The 14637-nt window shown below is 41.0% G+C and overlaps 2 protein-coding genes across 2 annotated transcripts in view; one reads left to right on the top strand and one right to left on the bottom strand.

The window, feature by feature from the left end:
- pipox (pipecolic acid oxidase) overlaps positions 1 to 5929 on the top strand; it is a 37323-nt gene extending 31394 nt beyond the window's left edge. Inside the window, exons 7-8 of the mRNA XM_060943955.1 lie at positions 4049 to 4124; positions 5576 to 5929. Coding sequence (XP_060799938.1) covers positions 4049 to 4124; positions 5576 to 5697 — 198 coding nt within the window. The 3' untranslated portion in view covers positions 5698 to 5929. The remainder of the gene's footprint in view (positions 1 to 4048; positions 4125 to 5575) is intronic.
- Positions 1 to 13144, bottom strand: part of sez6b (seizure related 6 homolog b) — a 565878-nt gene extending 552734 nt beyond the window's left edge. Inside the window, exon 1 of the mRNA XM_060943954.1 lies at positions 12852 to 13144. Coding sequence (XP_060799937.1) covers positions 12852 to 12871 — 20 coding nt within the window. The 5' untranslated portion in view covers positions 12872 to 13144. The remainder of the gene's footprint in view (positions 1 to 12851) is intronic.
- Positions 13145 to 14637: the final 1493 nt, after the last annotated feature.

Below are 14637 nucleotides of genomic sequence, written 5' to 3'. Positions count from 1 at the left end.
CCTGACCATATGACATTCTCCCAATCCTCTTCTGGATCATCCAAATGCTCTCTAGCAAACTTCAGACGGGCCTGGACATGTACTGGCTTAAGCAGGGGGACACGTCTGGCACTGCAGGATTTGAGTCCCTGGCAGCGTAGTGTGTTACTGATGGTAGCCTTTGTTACTTTGATCCCAGCTCTCTGCAGGTCATTCACTAGGTCCCCCCGTGTGGTTCTGGGATTTTTGCTCACCGTTCTTGTGATCATTTTGACCCCACGGGGTGAGATCTTGCGTGGAGCCCCAGATCGAGGGAGATCATCAGTGGTCTTGTACGTCTTCCATTTTCTAATAATTGCTCCCACAGTTGATTTCTTCACACCAAGCTGCTTACCTATTGCAGATTCAGTCTTCCCAGCCTGGTGCAGGTCTACAATTTTGTTTCTGGTGTCCTTTGACAGCTCTTTGGTCTTGGCCATAGTGGAGTTTGGAGTGTGACTGTTTGAGGTTGTAGACAGGTGTCTTTTATACTGATAACGAGTTCAAACAGGTGCCATTAATACAGGTAACGAGTGGAGGACAGAGGAGCCTCTTAAAGAAGAAGTTACAGGTCTGTGAGAGCCAGAAATCTTGCTTGTTTGTAGGTGACCAAATGCTTATTTTACCGAGGAATTTACCAATTAATTCATTAAAAATCCTACAATGTGATTTCCTGGATTCTTTCCCCCCATTCTGTCTCTCATAGTTGAAGTGTACCTATGATGAAAATTACAGGCCTCTCTCATCTTTTTAAGTGGGAGAACTTGCACAATTGGTGGCTGATTAAATACTTTTTTGCCCCACTGTAATTTCACTAGTGTTAAGTAATTTTCTTCTCAAATTCAGTCTTCAATTTTTCACAGTGTGCTAAGTGCCCACTGTGTAAATAGCTGTACCATTCTGTAAACTTCGATTTAAGAGCATAAATTGTGAAACGGTCACTTGTAGATTGAAGTCCTATGGATTTCCCTGATTTTTTTTTTATGTCAGAGATACAGAATTTCCATAGAGTGAACATTTTATCTTTGCTGCCTTTTAGAGCATGATATTGCAAATAGCAGAGGCAGCACGGTGGTGTAGTGGTTAGCGCTGTTGCCTCACAGCAAGAAGGTCCGGGTTCGAGCCCAGCGGCCGACGGGGGCCTTTCTGTGTGGAGTTTGCATGTTCTCCCCGTGTCTGTGTGGGTTTCATCCGGGTGCTCCGGTTTCCCCCACAATCCAAAGACATGCAGGTTAAGTTAATTAGTGACTCTAAATTGACCGTAGGTGTGAATGCGAGTGTGAATGGTTGTTTGTCTCTATGTGTCAGCCCTGTGATGATCTGGCGACTTGTCCAGGGTGTACCCCACCTCTCACCCATAGTCAGCTGGGATAGGCTCCAGCTTGCCCGCAACCCTGCACAGGATAAGCGGTTATGCATAATGGATGGATGGATGGATATTGCAAATAACACTCGTCAAAACTAGACTTGCTTTCTGCCATGTAAAGTGTTTTTCTGTGTACGATAAGCTTGCTAAGCCCATTGCAAGGTGGTTGATTTGCCATAGACATATACTTCTACAGAACAATATTTAGCCTAAGCTTCATTTATTAATAATAAGTTAACAGATGCTTATCAGAGATTGATACGATACGGTGTTTAGTGCTATAGATTGCACTCACATTCCAGCTATCAGTCCTGAAGCTATTCATGACTTGATCAGTCAGCGAATATCACCTATTCATTCATCTATACATAATAGGTAGGGATGTTAGTTATTCAGTGAACATGTACAAGTCAAATTCTTTCCCATTCTGTCTGCAAGCATTATGTTTAATAATTTAACTACCTGAAGTTACTTATTGTACATTTATAAGGTAGAGCACATCAACCCTGACCTCTCGGCTGACAGAGATAACATCTAACATTAATACCCAATTTTTTTCATGGCAAAAAGTTACAGTAAAAGGAACTCATAGCACCAAAATGTTTACAACATTTCTCTTTTCTGGAAAGAGACAAAAGCAATACAGCACAAGGCACAATTTGGAGGGAGATAAATATGTACTTTTTTTTTCATTCCAACATTTATAGCTCCCCAATTATTTTTTTCCACATTCTCTTGAGGGTGTAGAAAAGATATATAAAGGAGGTCCTGTGGCAATTGCAAATGAATGAACCTCCCTGTTCCTCCACATTATTATCTTCCCCCAACAGCCAAATACAGCAGTGCATTAATTACAGGAAAGCCTGTATTTCTTGTACACTGCTTGCTTTTGATACACCCCTCTTCTTGGGCTCCATAACTGTTTGTACTGGTTTCAAAAAGAACTTCCCTTGAACGGTACATGAGAAATACACTCAGCCCTACGTACCTGCATTACTGTTGTAAAGAAAATACACATACTTTTTTTTGTATCAAAGAGGCATGTAAAAAATACCACGCAGTATTAGACACAGCCTTCTGCGAGAGTATTATCTGGCACACGTGGTCTCACTATTTTAATTTTTATTTTTTTACATTTTGCTGTAAGCCGTCTCTATCTTACATCTTCATCAAATTAAAACATAGAACAATGAAACAACAATTTAAACTGCTATTATTGCAACTAAAGAATAATTATAGACAGCTTAGTCTCTACAAGCCATGAGTTGAGCTACTGAATGCATATTGCATATTATAGCAAGTGAAGCTAAAATATATTTAGCAATTTTCACTATAAAACTGTCTGCTCAAATTTAGCAGTTTATTTATTTTTATTTTATTTTTATTTTTTTGCCAGGATCATTGTTTTATGTGCTTCACATTTGTGATATAGGATTTCTTGTTTGGCCACAGAAAAGTCTCACACAATTGGCTGCAATGGGACCAATTGATCCCTTATTGTCTAAAGCTATATCAGAGTCATGAACAAACGTTGGGAGAGTTCACCGGTATTGGATTTGTTAAAATTTAAGTAAGAACTTAGTCAGGAACCCTGCTTCATGAGACATGCTTCCTGGACCTGGGGTGTAATATTTCACTAAATTACTAACTACTAAAACTTTACAATAACAAAAATGACCGTGAACAGATGATTACATGCTTGCTTCTAAAAAATAATGGGAAAATAAAACCTGAGGGAGTCAAAATCCATGATAGCTTTAAAAATTAGATTCATGGTAGGCTTGTGGACACACAGTAATATGCATGTAAAGAAATAAATTAATAATGACTTCCCATTGAGGAGGTATCTCCCCTTTTGATGACATGCAAGTTGTCATCATTTTCTGTCACGTTTACAAAGGCATTAGTGTAGTGAAACGCGTGCATTCACAACTTTTGAAAGGTCCGTCCATCGATCCATTATGCATAACCACTTATCCTGTGCAGTGTCGCAGGCAAGCTGGAGCCTATCCCAGCTGACTATGGACAGGTCACCAGGTCATCACAGGGCTGACACACAGACACAAACAACCATTCACACTCACATTCACACCTACGGTCAATTTAGAGCCACCAGTTAACCTAACCTGCATGTCTTTGGACTGTGGGGGAAACCGGAGCACTCAGAGGAAACCCACGCGGACACGGGGAGAACATGCAAACTCCACACAGAAAGACCCCTGTCGGCCACTGGGCTCGAACCCAGACCCTTTTTGCTGTGAGGCGACAGCGCTAACCACTACACCACCATGCTGCCTCGCTCTTGAAAAGTGAAATTCTTTTACAAACTGAATTCTATCCTGATCTCTTTGGCTTGCGTGTTGTTCATTAAAAGCAGTCAGTGGAGTATTTAGTGAATATTTAATGGGGGAAGCTGTGGTCTAATGGTTAGAGAAGCAGCTTTGGGACCAAAAGGTCGCTGGTTCAATTCCCTGGACCAGCAGGAATGGCTGAAGTGCCCTTGAGCATAGCACCTAACCCCCAACTGCTCCCCAGGCTGTGCTAGGTATGTGGTACGTTGCTCTGGATAAGCATGTCTGCTAAATGCCATTAATGTAATGTCATGTAATATTTCTCTGTGAAGAGTGCTATTATGACATTCTCTCTATTTGCCTGTTCGCTTAGGTCACACCTGACAACCATTTTATCCTGGACCGCCACCCATCTTACAGCAACATTGTGATTGGAGCTGGTTTCTCAGGTCAGTAGTAATAAACCATACATCTCTTACTCCCATGTCTTCTGAGTGTCACAACACACACACACAGAGGCTTAGTTTTTAATGAGGGACTGAGCTGGGGCAGCAGTGAAGGACGGTGAATGGATCCCCCCAGTGCACATGCCTTTTATCCTCTAATTAAAGATGCTTGTGGCTTGCTGGGTGGCTGCATGCTTCCATAGCTGCCTCTTTGGGACCAAAGGGCTCTCCTGGCATTCAATCCATCTGCTCCTATTGTCTCATCCTTTAACTAATTACGAGGCTAATTAATTTCCGCTCAGACCATCGACCGAAAGAACTCTGCTAGTATAGTTTCATTTTAAAGGCTTCAGGAAAAAAGTGCCATAAAGCTTCTATTGGGATATATTGGGGAAAGCTATTCATTTTGTGCTGTATTGTTCTCATATAGAGGAGCGGTTGAAGGGAGGTGTGTTGGAGAGCATTGTAGACCACACACTCCATTAATGATTTATGGCACTTATTCTTCGCCCTCAATTCAACATTAGGCCTGTGACTGGAACTGAGAAAGCCCTGTTATTAACCTTCTACTGCTCTTTTTTTCTCTATTTAGTGCTGTAATAACTGCATTCGGGCTCTCTGCTTCTCCTAAACACTGCTCTGGGTGTGTGTGTGTGTGTGTGTTGCTGACCGAAAATCTCAAAGCGTGCAATGATTTGACTCCAATTCTGAGATTGTTTTGGGGAAACAACCTTCTATTGTCCACTATGCACTTAACATAAAAGCTGCTACACTGGAGCAAGGACTTCACAGTTGCCATGGCTACCCTTCACATTACCATCACACAATCGCGCAGGTCTGTTGGTCAGAAACTAGGCCACTCAGCCATCAGTACTTAAAAAAGCCTCACTCTGAAAGCAGTACATTTCAGAACATCTTACATATTGTAGCTCTAATTTAATCAAGAAGAAGAAGCAGCTTTTATTTGTCACATGCACACTCAAGCACAATGAAATTTGTCCTCTGCATTTAACCCATCTGAAGCAGTGAACACACGCATGTGCACACACATACCCAGAGCAGTGGGCAGCGCCCAGGGAGCAGTTGAGGTTTAGGTGCCTTGCTCAAGGGCACTTCAGCTCAACCTCAGCCCAAGGCCACCCCATGTTAACCTAACTGCATGTCTTTGGGGGAAACCCACGCAGACACGGGGAGAACATGCAAACTCCACACAGAAAGGTCTTCACCGGGTGTTAGGCTCAAACCAGTGACCGTGCCACCCTTTATACATCAGCGTCTAAGAATTGATATGCATGCAAGACATTCTCCTTTATTTAACATACTGTAGAGAATTGTCCCCATGGGTATTTTATTTTTTCTGGAGCACCTCTTACGCTATACATAAAGGACTGTATATTCTCCTCTACAGAGTGCTGTGTGTCACCTGTACAAAAATCTGATTTGTATCTCCATAGGCCACGGTTTTAAGTTTGGTCCAATCGTAGGGAAGGTGCTATGTGAGCTGAGCATGGGCCAGAATCCTTCCTATGACCTTTCACCTTTCAGTATCCAGCGCTTCCTGGGCAAGTGTAAATAAGATCCATCATGAGACCATCATCTGTAGCAGAATACATGTGAAGAAATTTCTAGTAACACAAGACTAATTTATCAAGAATGCTTATACACATGATTTGTAGTAGTTTGTTAGTTTAGCTTGAGTGAAGATTGTTGGTAAATCAATAATGCCTAAAATTCAAGTAATTTCAATGAAAATCTTGTATGTCTTGATAATGTCTATGAAATACACATTGGTACATGCTCTGGCTAAATGATGTATCTGTGATATCTCTGGTTTACATCTCAAAACTTCCTCTGCTGTAATTGTCTGAAAGGAAGACCACAGTACATGATAAGCTGCAGAAAAATTCATATCACATGGATGAATATGAGTTCAAATCGACCACGGTAAACAGGACAAACATAATTGTCTTCCATTAAGAAGAAGCCAAGAAACCTTTATTTGTCACACATACACTTAAAGGAGAACTGAAGTCATTTTTAAACTTGCTTTATTTCTTAATTAACGTGTTATTCAATTACGTTTTCAGTTTTAGTAACCTTATATTGTGACTCATATTGGCAACTAATTGCAATTAAATATTATACTTATCGGCCTGTTCGGTTTTTAGCCGTGTTGAATTTAGTTTGTTTGGTCCACGGCAGGCGTCGCTTATCCGCGCGATCTTCACGAGACTTGTGCGGGACTTCGAAACGTGAAGTGTCAGCCAGGTGTCAGTGCCGCCATTTTGAAAACTGTTTTCCAAACGAAATATTGCACAAAAACGAATTTAAATGACAATGACGGCCTACTTTTTTTCAAACTTTCCTGATTGCTATCAAGACAAACAAAACATCAGCATTTGAAAGAGGGCACGCACGTCTTTTGACAACGTTGGCAGATGTTGTCCTGTATCCGAAATCGCTCCCTACTCACTATATAGGGCACTATATAGTGGGGACGCCATTTTGTAGTGCTGTCCGAAACCTTAGTGCAGATTATTTACACCCTATATAGTGCACTCAAAATATCTAATGCGTCACAACAAGTAGTGTACCACCGATGGTCACTAACTAAAGAAATATATCCCATCATGCATTGCGGTCGCGCTGAAAGAAATCAAATTAAAAGTTTCAAATTTGATGTAATAAAAGGCAGCGGCAAAGAAGAAAGTATTCAGCCTTGATTTAAAAGAACTGAAAGATGCAGCAGACACAAAGTACTTTGTATTTATTAATGTGGGAAATACGCTTTGTGGATTTATCACAAAAATACATGCATGTATTTATTATTTTGAAAACCCACCAGCCGACTGATCTGGCACGTTTTAATTGTGCGACAGTAATGATATAAATACCAGCGTGATGGAGTAGTGTCCGAAAGCGTTTTTTCATTTTACCAATGAGCTCACTATATAGTCCTCTATATGGTAATTCCCTATATAGGGAGTAGGGAGTAGTGAATGAGTGAGCGATTTCGGACACAGGGTTGGTCATTTTGATTTCCGCTGTACGTTTTACTTCCGTCCTACAATGTCTCGCACAGGTCTCAACGAATCTTGTTCACGGCCATTGCTTTGACATTGTAGGACTGATATATTACAGACACTCATAACTTGCTATAGCAGTGACAAAATAGCTATCAAAAATGTGTTCCTATATTTAATAAAATGAGATAAATAGAATTTTGATGATAAAAAAAATTGCCTTCAGTTTCCCTTTAAGCACAGACTTAAGCCCACAGTGAAATTCCTCCTCTGCATTTAAGCCATCTGAAGCAGTGAACACACACATGCGAGCAATGAGCACACACACATACCCAGAGCAGTGGGCAGCTATGCTACAGCACCCCGGGGAGCTGTTGGGGGTTAGGTGCTTTGCTCAAGGGTACTTCAACCCAACGTCAGCCCAAGGCTGCCCCATGTTAACCTAACCTGCATGTCTTTGGACTGTGGGGGAAACCGGAGCACCTGGAGGAAACCCACAGACACTGGGAGAACATGCAAACTCCACACAGAAAGGCCATCGTCAGCCACTGGGCTCGAACCCAGAACCTTCTTGCTGTGAAGCGACAGTGCTAACCACTACACCACCGTGCCACCCCAAATAATAAAATAATTTTAAATAATTTTCAAAGCTGAGATGATCTTCCTGCCTCAAATGGGAAGAGATCTAGTCCTTGAGTCAAGTCATGGGAGCCATTAGCTTCATCTAATGAGATGCACAATACCAATGTTTTCATCTTTCATTCAACTTAAAGCACATATTTGTTTTATGCATTATTTCCTTCTCTATACCCAAGCGAGTGTCCCAGCTGCATACAAAGCAAATTGTTTGCTAAAAAAAGAGAGACATCAGCCACGGAGCAATTTGCCTCAAAGGAACCAGGCTGCGTGTTGTGCCGCCTGTAACTATTTCACCCTGTAAACATGTTAATCACTAATCAGGTGGTCCATTACTATAGCCGTTCACCACCATCAACAGGAATGAGGAAATTATACAGCGTGACAGCAGGGGAGCTGGAGCTCATTCATCCTTGGGGCTAGGAGTAAGAGCATATTGATTGCGTTAGATTATTAATGGCTACATTAAATTGCCATCAAACATGCGTGAGCTAATATTTACCTCAGCAGATGGGGGTTTGATGATGGTGTGAGCTTTTGAACAATGCATGAGCAAAGAGTGGACAAGCAAGTTTGGGCTCAGAAGGGGCTCCAGGCTGCATTCTTAGCTTGCAGGAATCTGGCTCCATGTCATAGTCTGAATAAATAAATAAATAAAATCTTTGTAGCTCGTGTGTGTAAGGCTACACAAGGAGTCAGGATTTCAGCTTCACACTATACAGGTGAGCTGTTTCTATTCAGAATGCCTCTACATGGAGGGGATTACAGGGATATTTTGTGTCTAATAGAAAAAGAGAGAACTGGATCAAGTTTGGTCATGTGTGGTTTTATGAACCTGAGCGTATGAGTGCTCTTGATCTAGAGGAGGATAAAATAAAGGAGTAGAGGTGTGTTGTCATGTTTAAGGGCTGTATTAAGCGCATCAGAAGAAAAGTGGACAAATACAAAAGCAAGCATGAGACTTAATCACTGAATGTCATTAAAAGTGGCTGGGAAAACTACATAGGTTTCTGGCTTTGCCATAAATTACCCATTCCATTTGATAAAATACCATTTGTCAACCATTTCCAACAAGAAAACCATAAAAACCAATAAGCCTTCAACACAAAAGAGACATGAGGTTGTTGGCCTGCACAAGTCAGGTAAAAAACATACAGAGGAGAAAACACCATTCAGTTTTAGGAAGGCAAAGAATCAAATTCTTTGTGTGCATGTGACATGTCACTTATTTTCCAAACCGGAAGTCGGCCATGTTGGATGATAACAACCACCACCACCAAGATAGCGGCGTTTCATTTTTGAGCTGCTGCAATGCTTCGTGATTTTCTTTTGATTTAATTGCCTTTGAAGAAAGACCGTGCCTCTTTTGTGTGCAGGATATAATTGCGGTAATAATGCTACTCGTAACAAAGAGAAACGGTTCTTCAGAATTCCCAAAATAATTAAAAACGGCGACAAGACAGATGAAGAGCTGTCCAGAGAGAGCCATGCATACACTGTGGTTCAAAAACATACACAGTAAGGACTTAACTGAGGAAAAAGCTAATTACACCCATGTGTGTGGTGACCACTTTATATTTGGTAAGAATTCATTGTTAATTAAAGCTGTGTTTTTGCTGATTAATTTGAACTTTTGAGCTTTAGCACAAACGCTCTGCTTCTCACCTTGCAGGAGCACCGGCAAACCTACGCGATAAAACAAATCCAGATTGGGCACCAACACAAATTAGGACGTGATAAGATCAGGATGCAACAGGATAAATGAAAGATCTGCCAAGAAAGCCAGATTAGAAGCAGCGCAAACCTTAGCGAGTTTGGATACACAAGGAGAACCATGTGGGTCAACTTTGCCAGGTGAGAGATTCGCCATGCCATTCCAGTAAGCCAGTAACTTCAGTTTACTTATGCAAATTTTTTTTTTTTTGTAGAACAAGATAGTTCACAATATCAGGGTATTCAATCAGTGGTGATGAGGCTAAATCCTCTGTATAATCGGACGGCTTTGACATATATGAGTCAAAGCCACAAATTTCAAATTTTTCTCTGAATCTTGACTTGGCAGAGGACTCCAGAGAATCATAATATTTCAAGAAAGTCAGAGAGATGCATCAGTTATTGTTCGCACGAGAAGGCATTCTGGATTTGTACGTCATCCAACATGGCGGCGGATGCATACGTCACACTATTTTGTCACATGGTTGCACACGAAGAATAGTATCAAATGCCACTATTCAGAGCTGCAGTGTGGAACGCTAGGAAGCTGGAGCCAATTCCAGCTGACATGGGACGAGAGGCAGGGGTAAAGCCCTGGATGGGTCTCCAGTCTATCACGGGGCTAACACAGAGACACAAACAGCCATCCCAGTGTTGTATAAAGTACTGGGAAATCACACTCAAGTAAAAGTATTGGTACCCTTCCAAAAAATGACTTTGGTAAAAGTCAAAGTCACTGACTGAAATGTTACTTGAGTTAAAGTCTTAAAGTATCTGACATTTCTTGCACTTAAGTATGACAAGTAATGCAAAAATAAATGTACTCAAGTAATGTAATTAAAAGTACACGTAAAAGTAAACAAGCAAAGGCAATCTGAATTTGTAATATTTTTAATATTTTGGTAAACTGAAGGTAATTTGTCACCAATGGTTCATGACAAGCAATTACACTGCTGAAAATAGAGGTGCACACACAACAAGAAAAAAATAAATTGGGAGAAAAATGAAGCTGCCTATCTGGCATCTGAAGATGGAGACCATAGTTTTGACACTTTTTTTCTCATTTTTTCCTTTGTTTTTTAAACTAAGAGAAAGTACTGAAAATTAGGCATACATCACACCATTAAGAAAAAAAAACATAAAAAAAGCTGCTACTGTTATTGCACTTTATAAACTATGGAGGTGCATACATGCAATTGCTGTCATAATAATCAAAAGAAAAAAGTAATTTGGAGAAAACTGAAAAACCTGAGAAAACCTCGATGTGTTTCTTTAGATTGGACAGGGAGTTTCTATAAGATAGAATTTCCACGTTTTTTGGAAGGCATAAGAGGCACTTCATTCGATAGGACGAATCCTTCACATCAACGTAAGGGAACATTGTGTTCAAATATGGCCAGGGGTGCCCATCATCAGGTTCCTCTTCATTTGTAGCCGAAGTAGCTGCTGTCTCCGTCTCCTCTTCCATCAGGGCTGTTGATTGCGAAGCTAGCTTTCTGCTTACTGCGTGAAGCCAACAGGTAGGTGTAGCCTATTGGTTGTCATGCACAAGTGGTGAACAAGCCCAGGCACGTCCTGACTTCGTTGCAGTCAGTGGGGTTAAAACACGTTTTTTTCCCTTTCTTTTTTTGTAACGAGTAACTAAACAGCTCTTTGAAAATGTAAAACTATGCAATTAAGTTAAAAAAATATAGTGAAGTAAAAGTGAAAGTTCTCAAAAATTTGAAAACTCAAGTAAAGTACAAAATCTCCCAAAATGTACTTAAGTACAGTAGTGAAGTATTTTTACTTCGTTACTATACAACACTGAGCCATCCACACTCACATCCACAGCTATGGGCAATTTAGAGTAGCCAGCTGACCTAATCTTCATGTCTTTGGATTGCAGAGGTGGACAAAGCACCCAAGTTCATTACTTAAGTCAAAGTACAGATCCCACTGGTCAAATTACTTCAATACAAGTGAAAGTTGGACAGTCAAATTTTTACTCAAGTTAAAGTACTGAAGTACTTCCATCCATTATCTGTAGCCACTTATCCTGTTCTACAGGGTTGCAGGCAAGCTGGAGCCCATCCCAACTGACTATGGGTGAGAGGCGGGGTACACCCTTGACAAGTCACCAGGTAATCGCAGGGCTGACACAGAGACAAACAACCATTCACACCTACGGTCAATTTAGAGTCACCAGTTAACCTAACCTGCATGTCTTTGGACTGTGGGGGAAACCGGAGCACCCGGAGGAAACCCACACAGACATGGGGAGAACATGCAAACTCCACACAGAAAGGCCCTCTCCAGCCGCTGGGCTCAAACCCGGACCTTCTTACTGTGAGGCAACAGTGCTAACCACTATGTCGCCCTACTGAAGTACTTGCTTTTAAAAATACTTAAGTATTAAAAGTACATTTTCTGTCAATGCATTGTTGTATTATATTTGTTTTATATATGTATTATTGCCACAATGCTTACAAAACCTAATGCCTCTGAGACAACCGACTGGATTTACTGACCAGCTTGTAGAACCTGTAGAATAAACGCCTGGTAGAATGATACAAAATGAAACACAACTGAACCGAAAAAGAGCCATTGTCTTTTTTTTTTTAATTGTAACACTCCTCCCCACCCCCACAAAGCAGCATGGTAGTGTTCTGACAAGCTCTGGCAGCGTGTGCACACATGTATGTGTATCATTAAGACACTGAAATAGCTGTAAATGCAGCTTGCTCAGAAAATAAAAATGACAGTCCAACCTGCTTAAAACCCAGATCCACACCTTGAGCTAAATAACTGTGTAACAGCAATACTGCTTTAAGCAAGACACAAAAAAAAAATGCAAGACCATCATCTGACATCAAAACAAAAAATTCCAGCAATTTGTTGCGACTGACTAGTACAATACTGTCCATCTCACAGGTCTCGTGTGTGGGTGCACACATGCGTAAGTGTATGTATTCATTCACATATGAATCTGTCTGTGGAATCATGGTGGTTTATGCTAGCAAACTCTTTTCAAACTCAAAATCATATTGGGTAGCTAACATTACTAGAAAAGAAAGATTTCTACATTCTGTTTATTTGGCAAGATTATGCTAAAACATTTCTGAAAGGACTTCAGATAAGTTAACGTTATTCATGTTAGCATAACTCCGTTTTTACATGCTAACTAACAGTGTCCAAGTTAACTAGCACTGTGTTAACGTTAGCCATGGACAAGGCTACGGCAACTTGGTGGGCAAATCCATAGAAAGTCATTTGACTAACCAGACTGCATACTGTAGATATTGCAACATTATCACTAGCCCTAAAAGCACAGACAACTTCAGTGCAAGCGTTCTCTTAGAATAAAACATTGATATACCTCCAAAACATGATGAACATGAATGAACAAGATGAACGCCCAACTGTATGGTTCTCTTCCACGCATTAGCGAAGTGATCCAACGACGACGCCTAGCACTGGCTGGTCATGTGATGTGTAGCAATGAACCTGCTGGAAAGCTCTTGTTGTGGCAGCCAGAATGTAAACGTAGGATTGGTCGCCCTCGTAGTACCTTGAGGCAACTTATCAAGGAAGAAACCTGTCTGAACGATGTTGAACTGGTGAGAGTGATGAACAACAGAGTACACTGGAGAACACATTTTGTCATGGCATCACCAATGTTGCAAGACAATGGATGAATCAAAGAAAGAAGAAAGAATACCTCAATATGCTTCCACAGGTTGGACAGCGAGTTTTTGTAGGCCTTGATGTGGTTCGTTTTCAGCAAATAAAGCAAACATTTAAAACAAAACGAATCTTTAATCCTTTCAGAAAACTGAAACATGGGTTCTAGGTAAAGCCGAGTGCGTGCATTCTCCAGAAGAACCGCCTCCTTCCATTCTGCCATCAACTGATCATGTTAAATAATGCTGCTGAGAAATCATTGAACTTGATTTTATACAGTCTATGGACGTGACGTGACCCTAGTGATTACTGATCATCTGTCTCAGTGTCACCTGTGAAAAAAACAATCATGTTTTAGAAAAGAAAAGGAAAAAAACATCCACTTTCAAAGCTGATTCATAGTAACAAGGACCTTGATAGAAATGTAGTGGAGTAAAAAGTGCGATATTTGTCTTTCAAATGTAGTGAAGTTAAAGTCATAAGTTGTCAAAAAAAAATACTCAAGTAAAAGTACAGGTACTCAGAAAGTATACTTAAGTACAGTACTCAAGTAAACGTACTTTGTTGCTGTCCACGTCTGTTGGATTGTGGACAGAAACTGTAGCACCCAGAGGAAACCCACGCAAATACAAAGAGAACATGCAAACTTTACACTGTACCACCATGACATCATCTTACTGTCGTCATATTTTTTTTAAATTAACAGAGTTTTCCTGAGAGCTACCCAAAAGCAATCACGTTGGTAGCACTGTTAAGTCGGCTGTCTAAGTGCACACTAAGGTGCTGTTCCATCCTCACCATTTCAGTGGGCTCTTGATCAGTAGTGCCAGAAGGCAGAAGGGGCTTGATCCTGCTAAAATCCACCAGCATCCCCCTTCTTACTTATGTAGGGCTGCATGTGTGCACCACTCCACACAGTCCTTCACCAAATCCCATTATTCATCCTTCTGCCCACTCCTGATCCATAACACCACCACAGTCATGGCATGAGAGTGCTTCTGCAAATGGCATGACTCTACTGAAAAAGTGAAGTACACTAAGTGAGCATACTGAAAGGGAGCCTGTGAGCATCCTGTGTCATTGCCCTGAAGATGTGGTTTAACTTCTGTATATGGAAGTGGCGCATGGTCAAGCACCGGTTTGTGAATGGAGGGAAGATAGCATTTCTAACAAGTCTGATAAGCAATTAATACTTTATTTATTTTAAGAGTCATCAGTTGTCTTGGCATTTAGATGATATTTGGTCAGGGATTAATACAATAGTATGCACTAAGCACAAAGAGACGAATTGAATATTAACATTCATTTAGTACAGTGCTTTGCTAAGGGCTGTCCGGTCCCTGTACGAACGGAGCAAGAGTCTGGTTCGCATTGCCAGCAGTAAGTCAGACCTGTTCCCAGTGCATGTTGGACTCCGGCAGGGCTGCCCTTTGTCACCGGTTCTGTTCATAATTTTTATGGACAGAATTTCTAGGTGCAGC

The sequence above is a fragment of the Neoarius graeffei genome, chromosome 17 (genome assembly GCF_027579695.1).
Source record: "Neoarius graeffei isolate fNeoGra1 chromosome 17, fNeoGra1.pri, whole genome shotgun sequence".
Classification (NCBI taxonomy): Eukaryota; Metazoa; Chordata; class Actinopteri; order Siluriformes; family Ariidae; genus Neoarius; species Neoarius graeffei.
Note: the sequence above shows the minus strand (reverse complement) of the source record. Positions and strands in the feature narration are given on the sequence as shown.